The 25,389-nt window shown below is 41.0% G+C and overlaps 2 protein-coding genes across 3 annotated transcripts in view; one reads left to right on the top strand and one right to left on the bottom strand.

Annotated features, from left to right (window-relative positions):
* Positions 1-19,496, bottom strand: part of nipal2 (NIPA like domain containing 2) — a 35,968-nt gene extending 16,472 nt beyond the window's left edge. The window contains exons 1-5 of the mRNA XM_086310393.1: positions 18,659-19,496; positions 10,383-10,469; positions 9,301-9,575; positions 1,363-1,431; positions 201-369 (exon numbers count right to left, since the gene is read on the bottom strand). Coding sequence (XP_086166519.1) covers positions 201-369; positions 1,363-1,431; positions 9,301-9,396 — 334 coding nt within the window. The 5' untranslated portion in view covers positions 9,397-9,575; positions 10,383-10,469; positions 18,659-19,496. The remainder of the gene's footprint in view (positions 1-200; positions 370-1,362; positions 1,432-9,300; positions 9,576-10,382; positions 10,470-18,658) is intronic.
* kcns2 (potassium voltage-gated channel modifier subfamily S member 2) overlaps positions 18,510-25,389 on the top strand; it is a 43,987-nt gene continuing 37,107 nt past the window's right edge. The window contains exons 1-2 of one of the 2 annotated variants that reach the window (XM_086310389.1): positions 18,510-18,977; positions 19,255-24,854. In XM_086310389.1, the coding sequence (XP_086166515.1) occupies positions 19,257-20,696 (1,440 nt within the window). In that variant the 5' untranslated portion in view covers positions 18,510-18,977; positions 19,255-19,256 and the 3' untranslated portion in view covers positions 20,697-24,854. Of the gene's footprint in view, positions 18,978-19,254; positions 24,855-25,389 lie in introns of those variants that run through there. The other variant, XR_015131461.1, reaches the window with a different exon arrangement.

Genomic DNA, 25,389 nt, shown 5'->3' with positions numbered 1-25,389 from the left:
AGATTAAATAAAGTCTATAGAAAAATTTTTTAATAGAAAATGACTGGATAAAACATCATTAGTTTTTGGTTGGCATGACACTGTCAACAGGATCAGAAGGAAAGAACACAGGCCTTGCATGGAAACACCTTCCACTGTTAGTTTTGCTTTCACACTTGGATAATGCATGACACTAAAAAAACAAAAAAGATTATATTTACCTATAACAGACACACAGCCCAGTGGGGCTATGAGAGATGCTGGAGCAAAGCCATAGGCAGCAAAGTTTCCCAGTTCCCCAACACCCATGAGAACCACTCCGCACCACCATGTGGCGGATGTGTAGTAGGGTTTGGATCCACGCTGTGCCTGACGTACATGGGCATATTTCTGTCAGGAAGAGAGGGAACGGGAGCCAGAGGAGCCAGGGGAACAGTCAGATAAAGTGGGCCCAACAGAGCTGTACAAACTACAGCAACACAACACAGACAATAACTTCACCGCACTGTGCAAATCCTAAAAAAGTAGGTGCAACTTAACATATTAATCAATCAATTTAATATAGCATTACACCGACTGTCACACAACTCTAAACGCAGCATCACACTCTCTGCTGATTACCATTTCATCTCAGAAGAGACATGACACCAATTAAGAAGCTGTATGATCCCAACACAAGTCTACAGTATACCTCATAATCATTAACAATTCTATTTCTGGAAGCTTATACTGGCTTCTAAGTAAGGGTTATCAACCTCTTTTAGCACTTTTTCACATCTACTTGAAGCTGTCACGGCATCCAAGTTTGCTCTGCATGCTGCTGCCATGCAGACTTTATTTCATATTATCAGTTCCCCAGAAAAAAAGATCACTTTAGACAAATAATGTTTTTAGATGAATCTTCTCAGACTGGTAAATGTTAGCGCTTGTAGGCTTACATTACATTTAATCAATGAAGTCCTTATTTTTTAACATTGTGATGCTCAGAAAATGGTAAAACTTCACCTGAATTAGAGCTATCAACCTAAGGGCAGCTTATTAATACCCTACTCAGGTCCAGACTGTGCAGAAAATGTGTTGTTTGAATACTTAATTGCACTATATTAAAACTGAATTGCAATATTTTAACACCCACTTCTATTCGTTTTAATTCAAACAGGCTTTTCTGTCATGAAATGCAGTCATTTCTAATGCACACTGCCTGCTGTGAACATCACACAGCCACAGTGCCCGAGGGTACACGCACTAAAATCCTGATGAGCACACAGAGTTTGCTAAAGAGAGCAAACCATGAGGAGAAAGACAGTCTAGAAATACTTTACAGGCGCTAAACGCCTACTGTGCTGAGTGTCTGTCACACAGCTGGATTCCAGTGTTTCCTACCTGTATGTTGAGCGAGATGCTGATGAGGACATTCCCACATATGGAGATGATGATTCCCAGGAGATAAGTCTGTGGAAACAAACAGTAAACAGACAGAGGATTAGGTGACGCTCTAGTTGTCACACGACTCCAAACACCCCATAATACTTCTCGCAAGTCTTCCCTCCAGCTGTCGCATCTGTCATTTCCATGACAACCACAGAGAGCATTGCTCCATTGGTGTTGTGTTCAAAGGCACAACTGCGTGTGTAGATATTGTTTGTACTCCTGTGGAACAGAGGCTTTTAAGGCTTCGTAACACCGAAATCTGTATTCTCACACGTAGTAAAAAAACAAAACAAAAACAGCAAACAGACATTTGACACAAATATGCCAAAAAATGAAAACAATCCAAGTTCTCACACAATATCTGACACCTCATTAAGATCTGGATGTAGGCTGGTGCACACCTTCAGACAAATAAACGCACAAAGTTCTGGGAATATCACACTCAAGCTGACAAAGGCAAAAATGGAGATTTTCAACTATAACTATCATGTTTACCATCTTTAGTGTTTGCATACCAACATACTCACAGTAACACTTTCCCAGGATTCATTTCATATTGTAAATACTGCAATTAGGACTTTCTGACTTGCAAATAGCATCCACATCAAGAAACTAGCATTTTAGCAAAAGCTGCAATTTATCCTGAACAATAAGGAAAAGTGGATGTCTCACTGTACACCATAAATACAATAATTTCAAACTATGCAGGGCTTTTTGGGTAACTAAATACAAAGATTTTGAGACATCCAAAGTAAAACTGCTATATAAAACAGCCAAATTCAATTTTAGTGCAACCTTAATTAAAACAAAAAAAGTATCATCAGATGTTTGTAGCAAATTTTCCTCAGAGTAGGTGTATAAGTGATGGAGGGAGAAACGAGATACATTCACTTAAAGTGCTGGAACAGTATACTTGGCTGTTTTGTCCCTGATATATCCCAGGAAAATGACTGCCAAAAGAAAATTGAATTCTGGGTTATTAACATACCGTTGGCTGTGGGTGGACAAAGTTTATAAAGGAACGATAGCACAGAGTGGGGGTGGAATGTGAAGGATAAAACCTAAAGAAGAGAACTCAATCACTCTTGAAGAAGTAAAAGAAAGTGCAGCCAAGCATTTATCCCTTGAAATTGCTTTAAGGAAGAGAGGTGGAGGATGGACAAGGAGAAGGTGGATGGTGATGGGAGTTAAAACAACAGGATGAGAAACAACAGTGAGGTGGAGAATAAGAGGGAAATTTAATCACATGCAGCAACAATAGATTAAAAAAAAGGAAATAAGTATTAATGTTCAGGTTCAGTGGTCCATTCTGTCTGATAAGACAGACAGTGGGTTATTGTCAGTATTATCCATGTGATGTTGTTGACAATAAGATAACACCGCCGTGGTCAAAGGACACGGGAGTGAATGGAGTGTAAATTAATTCCTCTGGTCTCCAAACACAGCTCCAAAAACAGCTGCTCACTACCGCACGATCCAGAGGTCGCCTATTGTCCATCAGTGCGCATCATTAGAAATCCTCAGTGACAATATGAAGCATCTCTTTGCCAGACTGAGAGGGAATAGCTGTGATGATTTAAGCATAAGTCGCAATTCATCGTGCAAACAATGGAAATATCAGCAATCCTCTACTCTTACTGCCAGGCTCAGAGAATACACGGAAGCGTACACAGGAGCACCACATGAAAACATGAGAGTAAACATCCACGAAATACAGGTTAAAATGATGTTTTCCTTACCGCCTTAGTGTGCTACCTATCCAGTTCAAAACCAAAAAATAAAAAATCCTATAAAAACATAAAGTGGTGCGTTAAGGTCGACGGGATATCATATATAATATGACTCCAGCACAATTATGAGTCATACACTTTCATGTTTGTTTAGCAATAAAGGCCGAGGTTATAAGAAACACTGTATTCTAGCAAAGACAATAAAATGCTGCTTGTTTGCAGTTTTAATGTGGAGCATGAATTTATACTGCATCTTTTAGGCCAAAGCGCTCCTTTGCTCTGTTGTCAGAAAAGCTGCTCACTGTGGTTTAGTTTTATCTGTGTGCACAACAAATAACCTAAACTACCGTCACTTCTTCTAAGATTTAACTCGAGCCTGCTGCAGACCTGAAATAGGTTCATTAAGTTTAATATTTGAACAAGATAATAGAGCTCAGATCCTTTTATTAATCACTAACTTTCAAATATTTAGTGACGGTGTAATGACATCCTCGAATCATGCTTCATACCAAAATCAGATAAACATAACTAACTGAGACTGAATGCACTCACACAACAACAGCAGCTGCTCTGAGGAGAGCATCCTTTTTAGTGTAATTTATATATTTAAAGACTAATGGAGACTGACTGTGATTTTACTTATGATCAAATGAATTAGGCACAAAAATAAATTTAAAAAACTGTTTCTCGCTCCATGGAATTCACTGGCGGACTTCATTTCTCTATTAATGGTGTCCGACTTACCAGAAAACTGTCAGGAATGTCTGACTAAATTGCTTCATGCACATCACTTATCGGTAATCATTCACATATACTGACTATTTGTATAACAGTGTGGACGTGTAAACAACACCGCAGAGCACATTACAGATAATAATGACACCAGGAACAGTAGAGCAACACAGATATTTCCACGATCATCCTGACAACCCCTCTGCCCATCTAATGAACCATTAGCCACTCCTACTCCCAGTGAACTGCATCATGATGCGTGTCTTGGATACACATGTGGCGACAAGCTCACACACCTGATTTCCTTGCGGTTCAGCTGTCCTTGCCCTTGACACAGCAGTCAGGTTCAGTACAACTCACAGCTGCAAACCCTAGTTAAATACACTAGTCAGAGCAAGTAAGAAAGCAACGCAAAGTCCCACTGAGAGGTTTTGGAGGGCAAATTAACTATTTAAATTGGTAAAGGCGCCTGAAGAAAACCCAGAGGATTGATACTGCAATGTTACCCTAAAGCGACACTGATGTCTGAATAAAATGTCAAGTGAATCCATATAAAGTCTATAATAAATCCATATTGATGAGACTGGTCAATTACAACATGGGTCCCTTTGAAAACTCTGATCAGCTGTTAGTCTACAAGGAAAAGACAAAAGTGTGTTCCTTGCTTTTAAGCACCAGAGTAGATATGAAGCTATAAGAAAACCTACAGCCAACTTTCAATTAGTTTTGATTTATCTGCTCATGGCACTCCTAATTCCATCCAGCAGCTCACTATAAAGTAAAACTACTACTTTTTATTGCATAACTCAGCATATCAGCTCCTCGCCAGCTTGATAAGAAATTGAAGTCTAGGGGACTTATGGGTAATTTTTCATTCAAAACCACCACATTACAGTCCAGTTTTTCTCTCGCGTCTCTCTTCCAAGCCCATCTTCTCTTCACCCTCTCTCTCCCTTTTCACTTTGGCACCAAGCTGGATGAGATCACTCACCTGAAACCTACAGCGAGGACGCTAGTGCTAAACCGGATTTAGTTCATGTGTGTTTTCCTACACTTGCACGATGATTGCAGAGTAGGAGAGGTAAACAGGATTTGGGAGGAGGAGGGGAGGAGGAGGGGAGGAGATGGGCGGCTTGCTGATGGGTTTCCTAGGGGACTGATAGGTAAAAAGCCTGAACTTGTGTGTGTGGGTGTGAAGTGATAGACGGCGTCCTCTAATGATATGGCATACAGACTGACGGGGAGAGTGGACTGTGACTCCCGACTGTACGGAAGAAGAATATGACCCTAGTAATTTATGATCAGACACCTATCAGGCAGCTGTGGTCTGTACACTAAACCAAGATCAATAACCTTGTCAAGCTCTGCAGGAGAGAGTGTGAGTGGCTCCCTGCCGCTGCTGTTACTGAGCCCATGGGGAAGCTGCAGGTTAATGCTGAGAGAAGCCGGGGGCAGAACAGGGTGTTTAACTTTGCGTGGGTGCGTGTGTGTGTGCGTGCGTGAGAAACAGTGTGTTAAGAATACGTGGTGGTGGATGTGCAGCCTGAGGACAGTTCATTCCACAGACTTCACACAGGAGATAGCAATTTGAAATGTGAGGAAGGATTCATCTTAACTTCTATTGGATTCATTCACTTCATATTAAGCTGACCAGCAAGTGTTTTCAGCCTTATTATAATAAATCATTCCTCTCGTTTGTTGGTGTAAAGTTGGAGGGTGTGCATTTGCGGTACAGGTGGTCACTGCGGGAATCAAGGCCAAGACTCAAGGCTGCAGGAGCCTAACGCTCTTCCCACCGAGGGAGACAAATTCATGCGAGAGTGTGAGAGAAGAGAAGCAGGAGAGCAAGTGAGAAAGGGAGGGGGGGTTAAAAGGGAGAGACTTTTCCTGTCAGAGGAAGAGCAAACAAAGCTGCTGGATCAGGCGAGGCTGGTATACTGGGAGCGTCTTTTGTTGGCTGACTTGCTTAGCAAACATTACACACTTTAAGGAAAGCGACACACTTCACACCACAGCACCGTTTAAACTGCTGCACATTCTTCATCTTACTTTATTTTAATATAAGGACAGTTAACGCGTAAAGAAGTAGAAATAATCGCTTATATTTACTCAACTACATTATTTAAAATATCTGAATTTAGTTGAGCCTGTCCATTTTGTGCTCTGCTTATACTGTATTACATCCATATCCAAGTGCATTAAGAAGAGATATTTGCACATAAATATGCAGAATTTGTAGGCAAGGAACAGTTTTTGATACTGGAGGCTTTTGGTTTCTGTTTTTGTCCAGGCAGTACTGATTTATCACGTTTGAGCAGTTTAAACATTTAATGTAGAGGGAAAATAAGAGGAAAAACATCTGAAAAACAGCCATATAGGAAGTGCTGGCTATCATCTGGTTTCAGCCATTTAGCTTTTTAAAACATATCCTAACAGTGGGTGCATAAAATGTGAATTATTTGCCCAAATCTCTTCTGGAAGAGCTGAAATCTTGGCTGATGGGTTCCCATGTTGGTAATGATGTTTATCAGCAGGGTAATAGTAATATCAGCTGCTTAATTATACTGGCCAGAGTTTTATTAACAGTGCCTCTGAGCAGAGTATTTTTGTACTGTCCATATATTAAGTGGGCTACTCTCAAGGAATTCTAGGATATGGTTGTGAGGTTTTCATCGCTGAATGATTATAATAGCAGTAAGACTGTCTTTGTGATTTTATCAGTATAAAAGAGCAATTAAACATTTTGGTATTTTTATTTTCACTTAAGTAAAGGATCTATATACGCCTCCTTCCACTGCATCTATGTTTGGACAATAGCAGGTATCCAGAAGTTCTTGTCTTTCCCGTCCTCTGTAATTACAGGTTGTTTGAGGCCATCCAAAATAGAAATCTGCTTTTACTGCGGTCTTATTTTAGCTTCCTCAAAATGTAATTTGTTTGTTACAGTCAAGGAATTCGATTGTACATCATTTCAGAGCAAATGATTCTGAAGACCTGACAACTTAACTGGCAAGCAACACAATAATGCAGCCCCTGAGCAGCATGTTTAGTTTTTAATGTTGCTGCCAGATTTAACAAGAAGTGCTACGATTATTGTGAGGGCTGGATTCAATAAGCTGATACTGATACTGGCTGTGAGAAAGGCAAAGCATCAAATAAAGATTCTTGTGCTTTTAAAAGTCACAATGACACAAACTCAAGAAGGATTCCCACTGCAGCAGTCCAGCAATATCGTGAATATCGCTATCAGCAAAAGGAAAAGTGGGCTCTAACTCTGTGCGTGAGAACATTCATCATCGAGACACAATGAGGGAATTTACCACCAATTGTGGGCCGTGTGTTGTATAAACTCCATTACTTAAATGTCAGAGATAAGACAGCCTGAGCTTCTTTTGCTCAGGAACGTTTCATAAGCACAGAGCAAACTCCAATTAGTGGATTAGACCAGAACCCGGAAACTACATGTGACTGTTCTGAGTAAAATAATTTAAATCTGAATGGATCTGAAGGCTGATGAAGGGCCTGATAGCACTGATCCTCCTCCTCCTCCTCACTAGGACACTGACCAACAATGAGAAAGACCGACAGACGTACAGACAGCACGGTCCTTTGTGTCCACTGACAATAGGGATCTGTCCCTCACTGGGATGGGCTGATCTCTGGATGCAGCCCTTCAGTTTCTGCTCCGGGTGAGTGGTGGGTACAGAAGAAACATGGATACCAGTAGTAGAAAGAAAACAGACATTTTAATACCATTATCAAAATGTATTTGTGGATTGCGTCACATTTAACCTTAAACCGTATGTTTACTGAGTAAAGGCTCTGATCAGGATCTAGAGCCAGGATAAATAACACAGCTGGCTATAGATCTCTGCAAGTAATAGTGCTGAGAAGAGGTCCAGGAATTAGATCTTTAAAATGTATTCTTTTTTATTATTTGAGGGAGAAAATGTGTAAGTCCTATCTGTTAAAATCTAATCTCTTGTATACTGGACACTAATTTTGGGTTTACTGTTGCGCTGTGCTATCTGCTGTCAGCAGATTCTGTACAGGTCTCCCATCAACCACCTCGTTTACCTCCAATAGAAATTGGCAGTATTTAGTTCAGCAGCACATGCATTCTGCAATTTTCAAAGATAAAATACAGTTGTCGAGTTTGAATAAGCTTAAAGTGAACAGCTTTGTCCATAGACTGAATCAGCCTGGAAGCTCCGCTGCCCGCTATTCCCCACACTAACTGCAATAAGGCAAAAACTGGTAAAGAAATTCTTAGGAAATATTACCCATCCTCTGTTACCTAACGTAACGGATCACGTCACTGGAAGTAGCTATCTTTCAAAGATACTGGGACTAAGTCTCACTTGTGAAGTATAACCAAGATGACAAATCATCATCATTTTTTTCAGCAGCATTTTTTCACTTCTAAAACGCTGTCAAAGTGTGACACAGACAGATATTGTCCCCATCCTGAGATGCTCTGTGGGATGGTGGGTAGCCATGGACAGAGGGGGAGCTGGGACCATTAGCCAGCTGTTCAGGACTCTTACAGTAGATCTATTCTCTCACAACCCACCAATGGGTCATTACTCATTACTCACGCCTCTCAGTCCTCCTCTGCTACCCTTTCTCTCTCTGGCCCCCAGTGGTAATGTCACACTTAGGAAACATGGCGAAACACAGTGACAGGGGAAAATGAGGGTGAGAGGAATGTGTGGTTACATAAGAGTGGGAGGAAAGAGGACTGGCATAACATAACAGGACGTTTGCACACACACATTCAAGGAAACTGCTTTTTATTATCACACACAAACAGAAGTGCACACAGTCTGCATACTCTGTTTAATGGACAGATTAATCGAACCCACTTGACAAAGTTAAAAAGTTCAAAAGAAAGAGAGAGCCTTTCAACGCAATGATTTAGTCATGATTGCTTTAAAAAATAGTTGTGACAGGTGCCAGCACCAATAGATCTCTGCCCTGTCTAGATTCCTCATCCACACTGAGTGCTCATTACCTAAAGAGCTTTAGAGGCTGAGGTTATACTTTGACTTTCAAGATTATTTTTTAGGCACTAACTAAATCTTCTCTCGAATATTGGAGTGCAAATTTCTGCTCTAAATGGAGTTTAAAAAGTGAAGTTTCTGAAAATTAAAAAAGTTTTGCTCTCATCTCCGCAGCTGCAGCTGGAACAGGCTCGATATCATTTATATTACAAGCGGGCAAAAATATAACTACGGTGCACAGAATATGGCTCAAAAAAGAAATGGTTTTCTTTTAAATTTACGACGCATTCTGTGTTTTTAGGTTTTTGTTAAATTAGAACAAGTTACCTGTAAGTTTGTCACTTATACATCTTATGAAAGTTTTTTTTTAAATATTAGTTTTTAATCTCACCTTGCCAAAACGTTTCAAAGTTAAACAAACTCACCTGAAGCGGATTTTCCAGGACCTCTGCGCGGTGAGCCAGGGCCGGGGTCAAGGAAGGAAACACATGAGAAGAACTTGAATTCGCCATTTTTTCCATATCACGTAAAAAGGAAACACTTGTTTGTCGCGATTCCTTCCTTCTTCACATGTCTGGCGTTACATCTCACTTTCACCTCATCCCGTCCCAGGCATCCCACACGTCCTTGTCGCTTCAGTGGAAACTCGGAGGGTAAAAGTTCTTCATTGTTGAGGACAGGAATCAGGAGTTGGTGATGGCTTCAGGTACGATCGGGAAAATAGAATTTTAAATTAACAAAGTCATAGAAAAAAGCAAACAAACATGTGCATCTTTTTTATGTTTTACTTGTGCTCATCACTTCTGTGACGATGGGATTGGAAGCAGCAAGACAAACAGCAGATTGTTTGTTTCGAGCCCCGCTGCGTTCATGTTCATTGGCAGTTAGACGCTCTGATGTACGACATAACTGTGGACTTGAAGTAGGCATCAGGAAAGCCGCAGTTATCGTCGCGCACACAAAGCAGCGCACTGACCACAGATACTGGGACACATTCACTTTGATGCGAGACTGAGCGTCATTATCGATCAGATGGCTTAGAATGGAAGTAAACAGAATCCAACTGATTGTAAAGTTAGAGATTTCGCTTGTTTTTGTTTCAGGCTAGACTGAAATGGCCCCATGACCTGAAGATTTATAGTGTTTGGGTTTAAATGAAAAGTGAATTTAACTTTCTGCTTGGCAGTAGTATTGAACCCACTGGATCGGGACTTGCCATGCGCAAGCTTCTAGTTAAAGGATAGAAGTTTGACGAAGACAAACACCAAGCCGCTGTCCTGTTTGGTTTAGTGCGTCGAAATGTGTATTAAGATGGGGTACAAGTTGAAATACTAATTCTCCTGAAATCCAAACAAGTTGGCATGTCAGCGCTCCAGTTTTTGTTAAACATGTTGCCACCTGCTGGCCACACAGAGAGAGAGAGTGGCAGTTTTGCAGATGGTTCGACAGCGCATCTGATTAGAGCCACATGATGTCCCTCTTCTAATTAGGCTGGTAATGTTCTCACCTACAGACAACAGGTGTGTCATTGTGCCTGAATTTGCAATCTCTTCCTATTCGCTCTTCATCACCCCTTTGGAAACCTCATCAGCAGCTGAAAGAAAGACCAAATAAATAAATAAGAATCATCATAACAAATGGGCATGCAGACAAGTCCGGCTACATCAGTAGGACCGCATCTAATCTCTATTCAGTCTGGGTCCAGCTGTGAGTAGCTCCACATCCCAGTCAAAGGGTTGAACTGAGATACATCGCTGTGTCGTCTTTTGTGGCATCTTTCTGATCCGCGTCTGTGAAGAGAAGAGTGTTTGTCTCTGCACAAACAAAATTAGCTTGTGCAGATGGGGCTGCTGCCTTCTTTTGAGTATGAGCAGTCTGTCTTGACACATATACATGCTTTTCATGATCAGAGGGAACTATGATATTTATAGCTGCAAAAACGTCTTTAAAATGGACTGAATATGCTGTTTCTCTTTCATCCCTGTCATTTACAGACACTATTAAAATAATGGATTCTCATATTGAACATAATCCACTTAAGATTGCTCTTTTCCAGACATGGTTTTCTCACTGTGTGATGTCAGTGAGACCGGGTATCCTTAATATGGTCACCTATGGTCACATTTAAAACTCTCAGGTTGACCTCATATATTGATTGGCACATTGCTAACATCAGACACAATTAGTGACAAATTACTGCAGTTTGCATCTTGATATCCAGTACTGGACACTTGCATTGAGAGACAGATCTTACAAACAGTTATAAAATGTACAATTTAAAAACTCATTCTTGGTATCAATACACTTATAACTGATTTTTTTTTTTAAAGGCAATTAAACAACTTAGAAGCTTTTTGTGCAAATCAGTTTCAATAAGATGTATTATAAAGTTATTCTGAAGTATTCTGGTTGTCAAGAAATAATAATGGTTTACACAGAAATAAGTGATACTAACACACCAACTATCTACTCCTCCTCACTTTGGTAATTTGTGGTAGCCGGTCAGATTCCCGAGCAGAGCCTGTGTAGTTTACTGGTAATGTTTATCATCAGTATAACACTGAGCAGCATTAGTAATGGACTCAAAGTAGATGAAAACATAGAAATACGAGAAGTCTCCACATCATTAAAGGGTTGAGGACAGTCAGTGTTTTAATGTGAAAGATGCGGTGGACCAGCTCCCATCTGACTAAACCCAGAACTACATAAAGGTGAAGCGCAGAAATAAACACTGGTATCTGTGCACTAAACACTCATTTCCTTGTGTGGGCAGACCTCTACCTTGTGCACAATATGTTATTGTTCCAATTACTATCATGTATCTGAGTCTGTATGTAGGTCAACATGCTGCAAGTGTTCCACATTATTCCATGTTAATGCTTGATACCTGAGCCAATTTGTGCTTGCCATGTTCAGCGTGTAGACTCCAGCCAGATGGACACAGGCTTAGTAATGTGTTTAATATGTTTTATGTATAGTTACTGGACTTCAACTTACACTCATACTCTCAGAGCTGGGAGCAGAAGAATAAGCGTCTCCGATTTCCATCTGTATTCATCCTGCTCCTTCTCTGTCTGCGCTCTGTCCGGAGTCAGCCAGCTCTCTCTGCCATAATAATCAAGAGCCGTTTGATGTGATTACTGTGGCGTGAAGTGGAAGACGATTGAAAGCACATTTTATTTCACATGTTGAAATAACATGACTAAATAGATTCTCCCTCTTTACTATTTCCATAAATCTCCTAGGACCCTGCTGGTTTATCCATCAGTGCTGGCAGAGATTTCGAGTGAGCTTTGAATGACAACCTTTGTCATGGATACGGGGCCGTGACATTTTCCCCAGTGGTTGCTGACCCCCCCCCCCCCCCCCCCCGCCCAGCGAGGCTTCAGATGACACACTGATGTTTTCAGTCAAAGATGAGGTCAACACACTGTTGAACTCTGACCTCTAATAGAGAAAGATGTTGGCAGACTGAAGCGGGGAAAGATATGGATGAAGAATAAAAGATATATGTGAAGGGGGAAAAGAGGGATATAAAATGTTAAGAGAGACACATAAAAACAGCGAGGTTTGGGAAAGAAAGCAAAGGAAAGAGAGATAAAGGCAGCCAAGCAAAAGATAGGGAGCAGCAGATTTAGTCAACACAGACACACAAAAACTCCTACACGCTCACACTTGAGCCTGCACCTCAGGCTTTAAAAGAAAGAATAGACAGATAACGGCAGCCATATGTTTTTCTTTCCTTGTTGTCTGTCTCGTTCTCATTCTCTCCTCTCTATGCATGCTTTATGTACACTTTGCTTTATCTTCTTCAAATTAGCTCGCTTACCAATAGGCAGCAGAAAATGTCTCTCTTAGGAGATAAATGTACCGCCTCATCTCGACCATGTGGGTATGATTACTGAATATGAAATTCAAAGTTGAAGAATTGAAACTGGCAGAATGATTAACAGCTCTGTATTTAATTCAGACACACTGTAAATTGTCTCAAAGGTTTAAAGTCGTGGCTTAAAATTCAAGCTGTCAAGCATTTTAATGCAGAGGACATTTTATTTTCTTTATCTACTGTTCAGCTGTTTTGGTTAAGACATAAAAATAAAGCTGTCTATTATTTTATGATTAAATTTATAGCTCCATCAAAAGATATGAGATGTGAATGAAAGCTCACCAAGAGTGCACAGAATGAAAATGGGAGTGATTTAAAGTTCAGGAGGCATTTTATTGAGACTTTGAAAAACAAAGGCCTGCATATATGTGTATATATGTGTTTTTTGTCACAGTTTTTGCTCCTCCTGAAGAGCCAGCTGACTAACTACAGTGCACTGTATCTAGATATTTGAACTGTTGTTTGTCAGAGTTTAAAGTACAGAAATATATTTATCCGAGTATGGCATTTCAGAGCAAAATATGTGCCTCACATCATTTATTTGACAGTTCTTAAACAGTCTAGTTTATGATTTTATGTGAATTCATATAAAATCACAGACTTATGAGTGGATTTTGACCTTTTAGCTCATTATCTCTTACCAAAAAAGTAGCTGTCGTTGGAGAAAGCCTGACCTTTTAGGCCTAAAAGGTGAACATATTTTGGATGTCAGGGAGACAATTCTCTAAACTTTTTTAGGTGATTATAAAATATGTTTGCCTATGAAAGCACATTTTCTGCATTTTACAAGCAATTGCAACAAATAGACAAAAATCCCCAAACATGTCCCTGTGATGTGCTGTCATTAATCATGTCAGAAGCCCTCTCATGTGTCTTGTGAGCCTTTGGAGACAGCCTGACCTTTTAGGCTAAACTGCCTAACTGTAAACAGCGGTCTAATAATTCCCACCTCGATCTGCAACAACACCAAAGACTATTAAATCACAGATGCACTGGTGCCGATATCCCGATGTAAGGCAACTGCAAGAGACATTTTTTGTGCAGATTTTACACTTCATACTCTGATAATACTTTTCATAAATAAAGATCGTTCACTTTTTCACTTGTGTATCGTTACTTCAGTGTACTGGGAGTGGATAGTACTTCCTCCACCTTTGCAGGTTTCTAATAGCTGACTAAACCAAACATGGAATGAAAAATGAGACTTAAGGATTGATCTAGAAAGTGCGATCTGCTTTCATCGTGACAGAAGATCTAAAGAGACTTGTTGAGGAACAAGTTACGGGCAATAGTTCATCTGCTACAAAAGCGGCACATTAAACCCAACCATGCGAGTGAAAAATGAACCAAAAGCAGCCTGTTCTGATGAAAAGCAGAAGGTGAATAATCGGCAGATGATAGTCTTTTATCACAAATAATTTAGCACAAAACCGCCCCAGTAATCCTGAACAAAGTCCTAACGTCATTTGCTATTACAAACATCAAGCTTGCTCACCAACGTTAATTAAATCCAGGGAGGTGTATGTGTGTGCTGTCGGAGATAGCATTCAAGACCGATCAAGCTTGCAGAGTGAGGAGGCACCTATATTATCACCTAAATCAGATACCCTGCACAGAAAATGGGCCTTTTCCAACACGTGTACACACACACACACACAAATAAAACTGACTGCCCTCTAATCCCAAGATGCTGACATCTAAAGCCATCCAAATGCAAAGACATGTTGCTGAATACATTAGCTTTAAAAGGCACTCCTGCACAGTGAGAGGAAATAGTATAAGAAATAATCAAATAATACAGACTACAAAAAACAAGGAATCACAGTCAACAGAGGATGATACCGAGGCAGTCAATGAGATCCTGCTGAATGATGATAATGATAGACTAAATAGGATTATACCCACAGCACTACATTCCCATGCAAACACAGATGGATCCCACAAGCGAAAAGAGAAAGTCTGTAATTTTGCAATATTGTAATCAGCAGAGAGTGGTTGTTTGTCCTTTCTAGGCTCTTGTTAAGCTTTCCAAATCCTGCAGAGCTGCTGTGAGAGGGTGTCAAGGATCTGCAGAGGCCCACAAGATGATCTATAATACCGTCATATAGAGCACTTTTTTTGGTTTTCATAAAACCCTAAAAGCAGAATGACAATGCAGTGCATGAAAGAAACTGTAAAGACCCAATCTGTTATGGCAGTCTCATGAGTTTGCACACTCATGTTAAGCTCCAATTGTTGGGCAAAAAAAACGTGATGAAATATTAATGTTCTGCCTGCTTGGGGAAAAATATGGCAGGGAAAGATCTTATTTAGTTGTAAACAGTTCCAGTGCTGCCTGTGGCCATTATATTTCCAAACAAGTGCTGCAATACAATACAGTGAGTAGGAAATTGCATCCAATGCTCCTAAATGTATTTCAAATTGGAACTAAGGCCCGGTATCTTCAACAAGATGGCCAGTAAATGATGCTGGAAAGAACGAAAGCTAAAACGATGGTAGTGGCACGAGCTGGGGGAGAAGTAGATGCTGTCAAAGCTTTCACTAGATTCAACAGAGCTTTATAGCGGCAACTTATAAGTTTGTGCTGCGATGGAAAACTTCAAACAGCACAAACCAATAATGCTCTATTTTTCTTGTGGATTGATTCGACAGCTTAGTCACAAACAATTTACCTGCATCAAACCTTTTTTATGTGCAAAATCTCTCGTGACAAAGACCTAACTGATGGTATACCACTAAGAATTCGCCCAAGAAAAGGCAGCTTTTTCTCTGCAGGCACTATCGCCTTCATTAGACATGCTGCCATGTGTGAGACCAAACCTTCAGCTCTTAATCAATAAAACCAGGGATGCTGGGCAAGGACCTTAGCTCAGCCTTTGATACTGTTAAGGTTCAAAATATTGGGGATGGAGACAAGAGAAAAAACCACAATAACAACACTGGTCCGGCCGGGTTGAGTCAAACGATGATTTTAATGAACACACGCGTGGGAGATGGACACTGATGCAGACAGCCTCAAAATCTCAAAATGGTGGAGCATTGCTCAAACTTTTATAGCCTCTGGTGCCTCCACCTTATCATACAAAGCCTAAACATTCACATGCTTTCTCTCACACAGCGCCTAAGCTACGACCTTGGCTCCCTGTTTATCTGCTCCTGCTGAAATGGGGCAGAAAACTCCAGCACACTCTGTTCTCTTCTACTCAGACAAATTAGATTTCTTATAACTCAGCAGTATAATGCATCATAAAACAATATCATTCATTCACAACAAGTCAGCAATTTAATGTAATGCAAATCAGTTTAACTAATGCAATAGTTATCAGCTTCTTCTAATTCAGGAGAATAATGCAAACTAAAACTACATAATAATTCACAATCTTTAATTCGGGGTATAACATGGCATAAAATAATATTAGAATCTAACAATACCGTTGACCATCAGATCTTAATCCATCGCTTAAATTGCATGGTAGGGATATCTGGATCTGTTCTAAAGTGGTTCACCTCATTTCTGGAAGACAGGACGCTCCTAGTTTCAGTGGGAAACTTCCAATCAGACGTGGCGAAGTTTCTATGTGGAGTCCCACAAGGTTCGGTTTTAAGCCCCCTGTTATTTTCACTATATATTCTTCCCTTAGGCCGGATCATTAGCGGTTTCAAAAATATTTCTTATCACTTGTATGCAGACGACATCCAATTATACATTTCTTTTAAATCTTGGGAATTAGACAAGCTATCCACTCTTATGGACTGTCTTAAGGAAATTAATCTTTGGATGACAAACAATTTCCTGCAACTGAACGCAGACAAGACCGAGTGCTTAATCCTTGCCCCAGAGAATATCAAGCCCCAAATTAGTCAACATCTGGGTGCTTTTTCATCGACAATAAAAGCCACTGCTTGAAATCTTGGGATAATTTTCGACCAATCTTTGTCCTTTGACGTTCATATTAAATCCGTGACCCGCTCCTGCTTTTTTCACTTAAGAAATATTGCCAAACTCAGGACTATTGTCTCCACAACCGAACTGGAGATGCTTGTCCACACCTTTATTTCCTCCCGGCTAGACTATTGTAATGCACTTTTCTCCTGTGTATCTAAGGCCTCACTAAATCGGCTCCAAGCGGTTCAAAATGCTGCAGCAAGGCTTTTAACCCACAGCAATAAATTTTCCCATATCACTCCTATACTAAAATCCTTGCATTGGCTTCTGATTGGGTATAGATATAAGTTTAAAATCCTCACCTTTACGTTTATGTCTCTACAAGGTGAGGCCCCCATCTATATCGCGGAGCTTCTCAAACCCTATTCTCCGAAGCGGACTCTTAGATCCACTGATAGTGGTCGTCTATCTATTCCACGGACTCGTCTGAAAACAAAGGGGGATCACGCTTTTCAAACCCTGGCTCCAATACTGTGGAACGGTTTACCCTCCTCACTACGCACCATCGACACGGTGGCCTCTTTTAAAAAACAGCTTAAAACTCATCTGTTTAGACAGGCATTTGGGTAATGTTAATGCGTAATATGTTGTTTTATTTTATATTTATATTGTACTATTGCTTGTTTGATATGCTTTTATATTTCCTCTATGTTGCTATATTGTTTGTTTGACATGTCTTCATGTGAAGCACTTTGTAACAGCGTTTTTGTCTTAAAAAGTGCTATATAAATAAATTTTACTTACTTACTTACTTACATACATCTGCGCAAAAATAACAACAGAGGGCATTCAGGACGCGTACAAGGTTTCTCTCTAGTTCAAAAAGGGCTATTTCAGCCTAACATGAGCAGACAGCCTCGAGATTTTGGAAACCCAGTTCATTTTACTCATCATGATAGTTTCTTCTCAGTCTGTTATTTTGGTGTCTTCTGTGATGCTGATGGAGCTTTAGAAATTTGATGCACTAGAAACTGAAGGCCTTACTTTGGCTTTCTCAGTTTGGGCCTTGAGAATTCTTACAAAATCGGAAAGTGAATTTTAGGGTGTGTGCATTTATCTAGTTAGCAAGACAAAAACGAGTCACATGAAATGAGGCTGGAGCTATAGCAGTCATAAAAATCAGGACATATTTATGGCTATTTTGGCCATTTAAAGATTTTTGTTTGTTTGTTTGTTTTTTTTCATTTATGTTAGCTGAATGGTGTGTGTGTGTGTGTGTGTGTGTGTGTGTGTGTGTGTGTGTGTGTGTGTGTGTGTGTGTGTGTGTGTGTGTGAGCGTGTATTTATATCTGTGTGGGGATCAAAAATTGGAAGTTTACTATACTTGTGGGGACCAACAGCCATTATGGGGGTCAAAATCCAATCCCCACAAGTTTGAAGGGATTTTTAAGACTCAAAATATGGTTTTAGTGACAAGGTTACGGTTACGGTTAGGGTTAGGCATCCATTTTTCATGGTTAGAGTTAGAGTAAGGGGCTAGGGAAAGCATTATGTCAATTAAATGTCCCCACAAGATATGAATACCGTGTGTGTGTGTGTGTGTGTGTGTGTGTGTGTGTGTGTGTGTGTGTGTGTGTGTGTGTGTGTGTGTGTGTGTGTCTATTTTTATTACGGTAACAACATCAAACCTATATGCTACCACATTTGCTGGCTCCAAAAAGCCACTCTCCAGTTATTGTGATGTTGTGTCTGCCTGTGTGTGCGCCTTCGTTGGTTGGCTACTCCCTCTCTACCCGAATCTGCACCTCGCCCTTCAGCACAGTGATGCTGAGATCACTTCGGGAGGGCGGTGCAGAGGGAGAGCTACGTGTTGCTGCTCAGCAACAGATAGAAAGGAGAGAGAGAGAGAGAGAGAGAGAGAGGAATTCCCTCGCAGAAATAAAAGCGTCTGCCAGGGCGTGTATCAGTTCCTATGGTTCCCAGAATTTCCTGTGATAAGTGTAGCCGATACCTGTAGCAGGAGGAGGGGGAAAGCCCAATGGATGAAGGATGTAAGGGCTGCTATCTACAACAAGCCTTCGGGTATATTTGAAGATCTTTGCCTGGAGGCGAAATTATATTTGATATCGCGCCGACTGCGCTTGAAATAGGCGTCCACCTCTACCAAATAAACCTGGCACAGAGCCGCTTCTCTGGAATCCAGTGAACAAAGGTCTCGGCGTTTGTTGCAGGCGCGCAGGTTACCCACAAACTAAAACGTGCCATCACTGGAGCTGAAATGCTGTTGAGTCTTCTTTCCGGAGAATTCGGTGAACTGGACGCGCTTTAAAGTAAGTTCTTACAGTTGTCTTTGTTTCGGCGCGGCTAAAGCCGAAATCCTTCCTGTTTTCTTCTCGTTTATTTCATAGAACCCACGTGGCTCTAACATAGGCTCATCACTTTGGTCTTTCACATTTAAAAACAAGGTTTATTAGCCTGTGAATTGATAAAACTGCAGTTCGAAAAACAAAAACTTCCTGTTGTGTTTTCCGCTTTGTGTCTGCCGTCTGTCGCCCATTCTTTCTGTCTCTCTGTGTTTCGTGTGTCTCTGTGTATTCCTCTCTCCAGATATGACAGGTCAGGTCCTGGGGGAACCGTGCGGCGGGGCTCACACGGATGAAAACGCCGCCATCCGCATCAACGTGGGCGGCTTCAAGAAACGTCTCCAGTCGGACACTCTCTCCCGGTTTCCCGAGACGAGGCTCGCGCGTCTGCTCCACTGCCAGTCTAAAGAGTCCATCCTGGAACTGTGCGATGACTACGACGACACAGAGAAAGAGTTTTACTTCGACAGGAACCCAGCGCTCTTTCCATACGTGTTGAATTTTTACAACACGGGGCGGCTGCACGTCATGGCAGAGTTGTGCATCTTCTCTTTCAGTCAGGAGATCGAGTACTGGGGCATTAACGAGTTCTTCATCGACTCCTGCTGCAGCAGCTCCTACCACTGTAGGAAAATGGACCAGGACCGAGAAGACTGGGATGACCGCAGCGATGAAGGAAGCACCACTTCATCTTTTGATGAGCTGTTGGAGTTTTACAACGACGCCTCCAAGTTTGATAAGCAGCTGTTCGGGAGCGCACGGAGGCGCATCTGGTTGATGCTGGATAACCCCGGCTACTCCGTGGCCAGCCGCATCATCAGCATCCTCTCCATCCTGGTGGTGCTCGGCTCCATAGCCACTATGTGCATGAACAGTATGAGTGAGTTCAGCCTGCTGGACAGCGAAGGCCAGCCAACAGAGGACCCACGTTTCGAATCTGTGGAACATTTTGGCATCGGCTGGTTCACTCTGGAGCTGGTGGCCAGGTTCGTTGTGGCGCCAGATCTGCTGCACTTCTTCGATCATCCGTTAAATGTGATAGACCTGGTGTCCATACTTCCGTTTTACCTGACACTTCTCATAAACCTGGTGGTGGAGAGCAGCCCCGCACTGGCAAATCTAGGACGCGTTGCGCAAGTGCTGCGGCTGATGAGAATTTTCCGCATCTTGAAGCTGGCCCGTCACTCCACGGGGCTCCGCTCCCTGGGAGCCACACTCAGGAACAGCTACAAAGAAGTGGGGCTTTTGCTCCTCTACTTGGCAGTCGGGGTGTCGTTTTTCTCCGTAATGGCCTACACGGTGGAGAAAGAGGATAACGAGGATCTCACCACCATTCCGGCATGCTGGTGGTGGGCCACGGTCAGCATGACCACCGTGGGATACGGTGATGTGGTGCCGGTGTCTATTGCCGGCAAACTAACCGCCTCTGCGTGCATCCTGGCCGGGATCTTAGTAGTTGTGCTTCCGATTACGCTCATTTTCAACAAATTCTCCCTCTTCTACAAGAGACAGAAACAGCTGGAGATCGCAATGAGAAGCTGCGACTTCGACGAGGGGATAAAAGAGGTGCCCTCAGTCAACCTGAGGAATTATTACGCACACAAAGTCAAATCCCTCATGGCGAGCTTGTCAAACATGAGCCGGAGTTCACCCAGTGAACAGAGTTTAAACGAATCAATACACTGAAACAGGACACTCTGTCAGTCAGGTCGGGTGACGCTGTTCAATACATGTGGCCTACCGAGGAGCTCTCCAGAGTGCTGAAATTCTCTGGACTGAGAGCCTGCTTCCTTCCACTGATGTCTGACCGTTTGCCTCTCTGTAGCTCAGTGCAATAATGTGTTCATTTCTGTGTCTATCACAATGAAAAAATAAGCAAATGTACAGCCTGAACATCACGTCTCGCTGTGCACTAATACGGCCGCTCAACAAACAGGCTAAAAATCTGACCCCATCTGATGAAAAAGACAAAGAATGCTGTAGTTGTTTACAGTGTCACACTGTAGTCCACTTTCCAGCTATACATGTTGTATAAGTATGTCTGAAGTAACTGTATCTCTTTCAAAAGAGTCTCGATGTATAATTGTGGTGTTGCAACAGTACTTCAGATGTGTGGTTAAAGCAAAGTGTATTAAATATACAATCAAACAAACAGAAAAATACATGACATACTTCCTTGTTTTTTTAATACGAGAGTTAGGGTCTAACTCCGATCCTGATTGAGGGAACACATGTAAGCCCGAGGGTTGGAAGGGGGATTTATAGCAGCAAAGTGACTGACACAATATCTGAAACAGTTTGACAGGCATGGCAACAGCCATTCAGAGCTGACATGTTGAATAAATCTATTCGCTAAGGATTTGATTTTTTTTTTTAATGGCATCACCATTTCAGTTCCCAAGAGACAATTTTAAAATATTAATCAGTACATGTTCTAAAAAGACTATAAAACTATGGTCATAAAATAGAAGTTAGTCCACAGTAAGGGAGAACTGAAGAGAAAGTTCAGTAGTTAGTTTATGGTTATCACTGCTCTCCGGAGAATACACCATAGAGATAAAGTTCTAGTTTTACTTATCTCAGTGCTACGTTTCAATAAATTTTTTCAAAAGAAAGCAATTTGTCTCCAGCCCGTAAACTCAGAAGATGAATGGCTGTGACAAACCTGCATATTTCTTTCTTTTTTTCTCCCTCTTCTTCTTACTGTGTCCAGATAAAAACAAGTTTTATGATCCCACAGGGGGAGCATGCAGCTGTTTGGACCCCTCTCCCTTTTTCTGGTCAGCATTTGCGATAAGGAGCTATCCCACTGGACGCAATAACAGCAGCAGAAATTCAACAGAGAACACTCACTTAGTGTTATTGATTTCAGTTTAAAGGGTAAAGAGCTATTTGATACAAGTAGGCAGCAGCTCTTTAAAAAAACAAACAAAAATAAAACCAGATGAAAAAGTCAGTTTTGCATCATTTCATATTTCAGAACAGTTAACTGCATCGATTTCCATCTTTTTAATTTGAAGGCCATTTTTATTTTGACACCAGTTCTTAAAATGAGAAATGATCATTAATGCTTTGAGCTGAATCCTCTCCACATCATTGTGTAGCTGTGACTGGTAAAATTGTCACTTAATCAGTGTCAGTATTTTGTTTGTTTTTATTCATCGTACAAATAATTCATACATGCATGCACATTTCAGTGACTCGAACAATCAGACTCATTTGCTCCTGTGGCAGAGAGATAATTTGAAATTCATTGTCTCAAGATTAATTTGAGCAGACAGGCAGAAGGATTTTACATATTGCTGCTCATAACTAATTAGTCTGAGCACAGAAAAACCACACATTGCAGCTCAGTCACTATCACCTGGTGTAAAGGATAATCCCAACAATACCAAAATATGTTGTTTTTTTTAAAGAATTATGTATTATTGTACAAGTTTAAATAATGAAACATGTCTTCAAATATCAAAGAGCTTTCAGGTGTACAAATAAGGTTATGGCACACATTTGGCAGAATAACTGAGCGACACAGAGATCATTTCACTGCATTTCAGCCACAAAGTTGTGCTCACATTTCAAATCCTAATGAGAAACCTGCATATATCCAGCATCTTCTCCCAGGATTTCTGGGGAGCTCATTTGAAATAATATTTACCCTCAGAGTCCAATTATATCAGTCTGCTTTTGTTTACTCCTAAACCTTTAAAGACTTTTCCCCCTGGGACAAAATCCAAAACGCCACTGCAGCACCCAACCAGCATGGAAAAATCAGTAAATGAGTACACAGTGACAGCGGGTGACATTTTAACATATCAACAAAGGGCCAACCCAAAATAAGAACAACAGTCAATCTTTTCCATCTCAGGGAGAAGAAAGTAATTATAGAATCTGAGAGAAAATTGAAATGTATAAATGTACTCCAGGACTGCGGGCCAAGGAGAAACAGTAATAAAGAGAGTAGATTTGCACAATGTCATCCAAGTGTCTGGGTTTTGTATGTGTGTGTTTGTGTGTGTGTGTGTAGGTCAGCATGACTCCTGAAAAGGAAGATGGAGATGTCTGGCCCTTCAGCTGCCTCCCCTTGGCTCGCCTGTATCATTACCCTCTGACTGTGGTGATAGATGTAAGAAAGGCCCCCAGCCTGCCTGGCTCACAGTACAGGAAGCAGCTCAGGTCATTAGAGGGCGACCGTGGCAAAATAAAATCTGCTTTCCTCATTTCCAGTAACCAGCAGAGCTTAAACATCCAGTCCAACCATCATCGTGACTGAAACCTGTGACTCAACATTGTGAAAGGAACAGTTGCATTAGAGGGAGATTTATTTTTTTCTTGTAATTTGTCTGACATGTAATCATCAACGCTTTTAGAGGTGTACTTGGTAATAAGGTTTGGTTATTATTTTATTTCAATGTTAATCATTAAATCAAAAGAGTTCCTTTTGATCAAAGGACTTCTGATTTACAGTAAATGAGCTTCTTATAAAGTTAAATGAGCGTGCTCATTTGGTTCCTTTCACACGAGCTGTGAACAAAGACAAGAGAAGATGAGCATAAAAAAGGTTGTGGAAATCTGGGAAGAATATTATGCTTATTAATGCAGCGCCGACAGGGAATCAGAACTAAATGGTGTACGTGCTTCCCAGTGTGCATGTGCAAACGTACTGTACACAAACACACCACACAGCGAGTCTAATGGGGAACTTCTCGAAGCTGGCAGCACGAGGCTCATCTCCAGGCTGCTCTGTATTGGTGAAATAAAACTCTGTTACTAAGCAGGCGTTCCGTGTTGTTGCACATTACCATCTGCTACTATCCGTTTGCTTTAAACAGTGTGGGAAGATTGGATCTTTTCTGCGTGCATGTTTCTTTCTCCCTCCATACTTCCCACCATGTGTGATCTGTGAACATCTCCAAAAATAATCTTTCATTACATGGATCGCAGCATAGCTAATTATCACATACAGATCTCATGATAACATCAAACCCAGGTAATGGTTAAGGATGGCTGATTGCTTTTTTTTTTGTTTGTTTTTTTAATGAAAGGATTAGAAATTGTAATCAAACTGATGTTTCGGGGTTGTGGGAAATAATAGGGAGATATTTTTCATGTTTGGACTCTGCATTATGAACTCTGCTGACATTTAATTTTGAGACTACATTTTAGTTTTAATCGTTTCCTTTTTGTCGAGTCCTAAAAAGCCACAAAAAATGCAATTGAAGAACAAAATTTGTAGACTTACTTCTAGAATTTAACTGGTAGTGAATTTATGGACTCTCTATGGACCAGCTACAATTTAAACCAAGTACCAACACAAATACACCAAGTTTACACCAAATTATCACAAATATGTTAAAGCTTAGGTTTTTTGCAGTTTAAAAAACCTCCACTAAGGCAGCGCTACAGACGGCTGCCCCTCCCCGAGCCTGCTTCTGCTGGAGGTTTTTGCTGTTAAAACGGCGTTTTTCTTTCCCTCTGTCACCAAGTGCTTGCTCATAGAGGGTCCTCTGATAGTTGGGGTTTTCACTGTATTATTGTAGCGTCTTTACCTTACCTTACTAAGTGCATTGAACCGACTGTTGTCATCTTAATTCCTTTAAGCTTCCTTGTTGCTTTTTCCACATGGAGTAATTAACACACACAAAATATGTCAGTCAGATTATTTCAGTTTATTCTAGACTGTTGCAACCTTGGATTATATTCATTCTCCTGAAGCCTAAATGAACATTTCTGAAAAATATATAACATCATAACGATTTGTGACCTTACACAAAATGTTGTGCTACTATAACTGGTGCTGGTCCTCCACCGGAAAACTCTCAATCACTAAAATAACCACTTCTGAAAGACAACCCATCAATGTGCCTTCTTTTTAACAGAGTCTTCAGTCTGCTGCTGTTAAGTGACTCATCCACAGAGACAGATGTTTCTGGATTTAAATCACAATGGTGTTCCCACTGAATTTTAATGAATAGCACAAAATGGGCCAATCGAACACCCGGGGAGTGTTACCTTTTACCAAAGACTGTTATGAAAATCAATTCCCACATTTTTATTGGAGCCTCATGTCTTGTCTTGTTTAAAGAGCTTGAAAGGACTGTAAATGCAGTTTTGTTCTCCGCAGCCAAGAAGGATAATGGTGTACCTTGGCAGTTTTGCCAGGATGGCACAGAGGCAGCACTGAGAGGAAAACACTTTAATTATAACATGCTGTTTATTTCAGGACTTTTCAAGAGCAAATCTGACATTTGAGAGATTTCACAGAGCCAAACGGAAAAATATGGCTTCTAGCGGTGCTGTAGTTTTTGTTTATTATTATATCCATTCCTGGATATTTCCAGAAACCTTTCATTTATATGACCATCTGCGCACATCCCTACTT

Source organism: Aulonocara sp. 'chitande type north' Nkhata Bay, linkage group LG11 (assembly GCF_057382095.1).
Source record: "Aulonocara sp. 'chitande type north' Nkhata Bay isolate Kocher_YH1m ecotype deep benthic linkage group LG11, A_spYH_male_GT1.1, whole genome shotgun sequence".
NCBI classification, from domain to species: Eukaryota; Metazoa; Chordata; class Actinopteri; order Cichliformes; family Cichlidae; genus Aulonocara; species Aulonocara sp. 'chitande type north' Nkhata Bay.
The sequence above is the reverse complement of the archived record's forward strand: the minus strand, read 5'-3'. Positions and strand labels throughout refer to the sequence as shown.